Below are 3508 nucleotides of genomic sequence, written 5' to 3'. Positions count from 1 at the left end.
ATTAGCTTTAAACAACACAGTTAAGTCTTTTAGTAAGAGTAGATTCTTAGATTTGTCTTTCCCTTTTCTCTTTTTATAGATTAGAGAGTTTCATAAACTATAGAAGCCCTTACCGACATTTTTGTTTATGGCTTCACCATTAATCAACATATTCTGCCTAGAACTTGGAAAAGTATTTAACATGACTCAATTGTATCTGAGACTTTTTTTTTTTTTTTTTTTTTTTCCCAATGCAACCTGGAGGTAAAACTTGACCTTTTAAGTAATTTTCATGAGTAGAAATATTTGTCAAGCTTTAGTACAGAATAGGATTAGCATTTGGCATTAGTCTATTCATGCACAGTGTGAATTTACAAGAAGTAATGGCAAATTGATTAAGCAACAGTTACTCACTTCTACAGTGTGTTTAGTAGGGTAAAAAAGAGAGTGAAAGGATTTTGTGGAGGAAAATAGAATTTTAAGTTGTTTCGTAGAGAATAAATGAGAAAGGAAGGAAAATAAAAATCTATGAGGCCTACTAATTTTTAACCCTTCTAACTTTGGGAAGGAAATAGGATGAAAACAATTTGACAAAAAAATGAGATGTAAAATAACAATTTTAACCTTCATCATTCATCATATTTTTATTTGTATTGGGGTATTATTATAAAATATCTTAAATTTGACATTTTCTTTTTACTTTTTTTTTCTCTTATACCAAACAACATGAGAGAACTATTTTACTTCTTTCACCTAGGTATTTTACTTCTATTTCCTTCCTCTTTTCTATCCATCCTACCAAGCATAGCACTAAAGAAGACAAAAGGAAAATTTGGGATCAAACATGCTTGTCTAGGAATTCAAAACAGAACTACTCTTATCAGAATAAGGTATGCAATGATCAATACACATTAGAATTCCAAAAGCGAAACAATTCATTTAAAAATGAAGAAGGGAATCTCAAATACAACAAAATCTCTACTATGCTTGTCTAGACCAGTCCCCACTCTTCCCACCAGTTTTGCACTCTAGACGTACATCCGTAATCCGGATATCCTTTGAAGCAGCCTTGCACATATCATACACTGTTAGGCCAGCCACGCTCACAGCCGTCAGGGCTTCCATTTCAACCCCAGTTTTCCCGGTTGATGCCGCTTCCCCTTCAATGTCCACGCTCCAATCCTCGGGATTCAGTGTCAGATCGACGCGAACATGGCTCAGAGTTATGTTGTGACATAGTGGAATGAGAGTGCTGGTGTGCTTTGCTCCACTTATGCCTGCAATTTTCGCCATGCTGAGGACATCGCCCTTGGCAATCTGGTTGGCTAATACCAAATCATACACCTTCTTGCCAAGGATCACCTTGCAACTAGCAATGGCAGTTCTCTTGCTACTTCCTTTAAAAGAAACATCCACCATTTGCGCTGTCCCTGTACTCCCTACATGGGTTAGACCAATTGCGGTTTCTCCTCCTTTTTGAGGAGTGTTGGGTGGTTCTTGAGCTGTGTAATTGTTACTTTCTGAACTGGCAAGATAATTCGAAGGAGGTTCACCAAATACCGATTCCATTTCCTATAACCCGGATATGGAAAATTCAAAAGTATGACAACATATCATAAACTTTCAACACCTGATTTTTCAAATTTTCAAATATTCAGATTGGAATAACCGGGTCTTAATTAGGCAGTGATTTACCGTATTGAGTTCCATTATAGCACTTGAGAGATCATGGCTGCTGTTACTGCTAAGAAACCTTCTTGAGTGAGGAAATGCAACTGATAGCCGCCGAAGAAGCATGATAGACATAACACAAGTTTATCCTTGAACTGCAATATATATATATATATATATAAAATCAATTGAACTGCTGAAAAATTGTAGGAAAGAACACACTGAGGCAAAAGTTTGCTTTATTGCCTCTTGGAAGCATCTCTCTCTATAGATTTTGCCCACAATAAAATTGAGAATTCAATTACCAAATTTCTCTCCTTTTGGACTACACAAAACCGAAACCTCCGTACACCAAATTCAGATAAATAATTTTAAAAAACCCATTCTTTTTTTTCCTCTCTCTCTTTCTTTGCAAAAGCATATTGAGTGTGCCAAGAGAATTATAAGTTGAGAGGTACTCAGGCATTATAACAAACACTTAAAAGTCATATAACTAGACAAACAAAGAAACATAGCAGGAGAAAAGTAAAGTTGAAAACCAATATCAAAAGCTAGATTGAGCTTTAGATACTCGTTAGACAACGTACGAGGTAGTTTGCATGGTTTTAAAGTGACGTGTACTTGCGATATTTGAATAGACAAACAGCCTATTACGTACCTCCTGGGCACTGGGCAGCAGACAGAAAGATTGACTTGGGATAAGAGAGGCGGACATACTGGTAGAGTATTGCAAGGGTCATGGATGGGCCATTCAGAGTTCAGGCCCAAATTAACCAGATCTAGGACAACCGAGACCCACATCAAAGTGGCTAGTTCCCATACATGCCAGCAACGAGGAGAACCTTTTCTAGCCTCTTAAAAAGTCACACAAAATCAGAAAATGTTCTTAGACGCAAATGTTAATATTAATTTTATATTTGGCACCTTTCTACATTGAGGACCGGAGAGTGGAGCACTTGATCACCAATAGGCAATGGGATCGAACCTTAATTCATAGCTTGTTTCTTCCGGTTGATCAAGATATTATTCTTAGTATCCCCTTGGCTAATGGACGGGGTGAAGATTGATGGATATGGCATTATGATTCTAAAGGTCTTGGGGGGCCATGGCCCCTAGCTTATTTATTTATTTATTATAAATATAGTGATTTTAATTTTATTATAGTAGGTATGTGTATAAATTAAACTTGACATCCCTTTAAATTAATATTATTAGAACAACTATTTATATTTTAAAATATAAAAGAATTATTTACATAAATGTCCATCCAAAACACTTTAAATTTAGAAATATCTACTATTTTGTTTAAAATATTCAATTTTATTAAGTCCATAAACATTATTAGGACTAAAATCTAACAATTTTAATAGCTCAATTAAAATACTAGCCTATTTATACTAAATGTGATATTTTGTCTATACTAAAAGCTTGCAAGGTAAGCTAACTCTTCATCGATTCTCAAATAAATATCCAGAATATCATTACATCAATAAGTCACAACACTATTCAAGCACGATAGCGGCACTATTGAAATTTCTTTTCTATCCATTGAAGGTAATTTATATCCAAACTATTTTCGTAAATTAATGCCCACCACCGAAGCGACAAGTTATAAGTTGTATCTAAAATTGTTTTCAATCTTTGACTCAACAAGTTAGTGAATGAAGGTTATATCTAAATTGTTTGAAAAATCAAAATCAAAGATTGAAAGAAATTTGGAAATTTTCTCCATTATTCAAGTTCATATTTTATTTTTTCTTCTCTTTTTTTTCCCTTTATAATCTTAATATTTTTTTTCCTTCTATCTCAATGTCTAATTTAGGAAATTTTTTTTTATTCATTACGCATTAGTGATTGG

The 3508-nt window shown here is 34.3% G+C and overlaps 1 protein-coding gene across 2 annotated transcripts; it reads right to left on the bottom strand.

Annotated features, from left to right (window-relative positions):
* Positions 1–821: 821 nt before the first annotated feature.
* LOC21400545 (cyclic pyranopterin monophosphate synthase, mitochondrial) lies at positions 822–2383 on the bottom strand. 2 transcript variants are annotated; one of them, XM_010097445.2, is made up of 3 exons: positions 2309–2383; positions 1675–1805; positions 822–1551 (listed from the first exon to the last, which is right to left on the bottom strand). In XM_010097445.2, the coding sequence occupies exons 2-3, from the start codon at positions 1783–1785 to the stop codon at positions 961–963; spliced, it is 702 nt and encodes a 233-aa protein (XP_010095747.1). In that variant the 5' UTR covers positions 1786–1805; positions 2309–2383; the 3' UTR covers positions 822–960. The 2 variants fall into 2 exon arrangements, with proteins under 2 accessions (XP_010095747.1, XP_024020970.1); XM_024165202.1 differs by lacking the exon at positions 2309–2383 and adding an exon at positions 2238–2297.
* Between the last annotated feature and the right edge of the window lie 1125 nt (positions 2384–3508).

The sequence above is a fragment of the Morus notabilis genome, unplaced genomic scaffold, assembly GCF_000414095.1.
Source record: "Morus notabilis unplaced genomic scaffold, ASM41409v2 Scaffold355, whole genome shotgun sequence".
Lineage (NCBI taxonomy): Eukaryota > Viridiplantae > Streptophyta > Magnoliopsida > Rosales > Moraceae > Morus > Morus notabilis.
The sequence above is the reverse complement of the archived record's forward strand: the minus strand, read 5'-3'. Positions and strand labels throughout refer to the sequence as shown.

Bases quoted from the DNA above. Each gene is read 5' to 3' on its own strand.
- LOC21400545 (XM_010097445.2), bottom strand. From the start codon at position 1,785: ATGTCTATCATGCTTCTTCGGCGGCTATCAGTTGCATTTCCTCACTCA. The intron at 1,552-1,674 runs GTAAATCACTGC...TCCGGGTTATAG, and splicing joins CTATAATGGAACTCAATACG to GAAATGGAATCGGTATTTGG.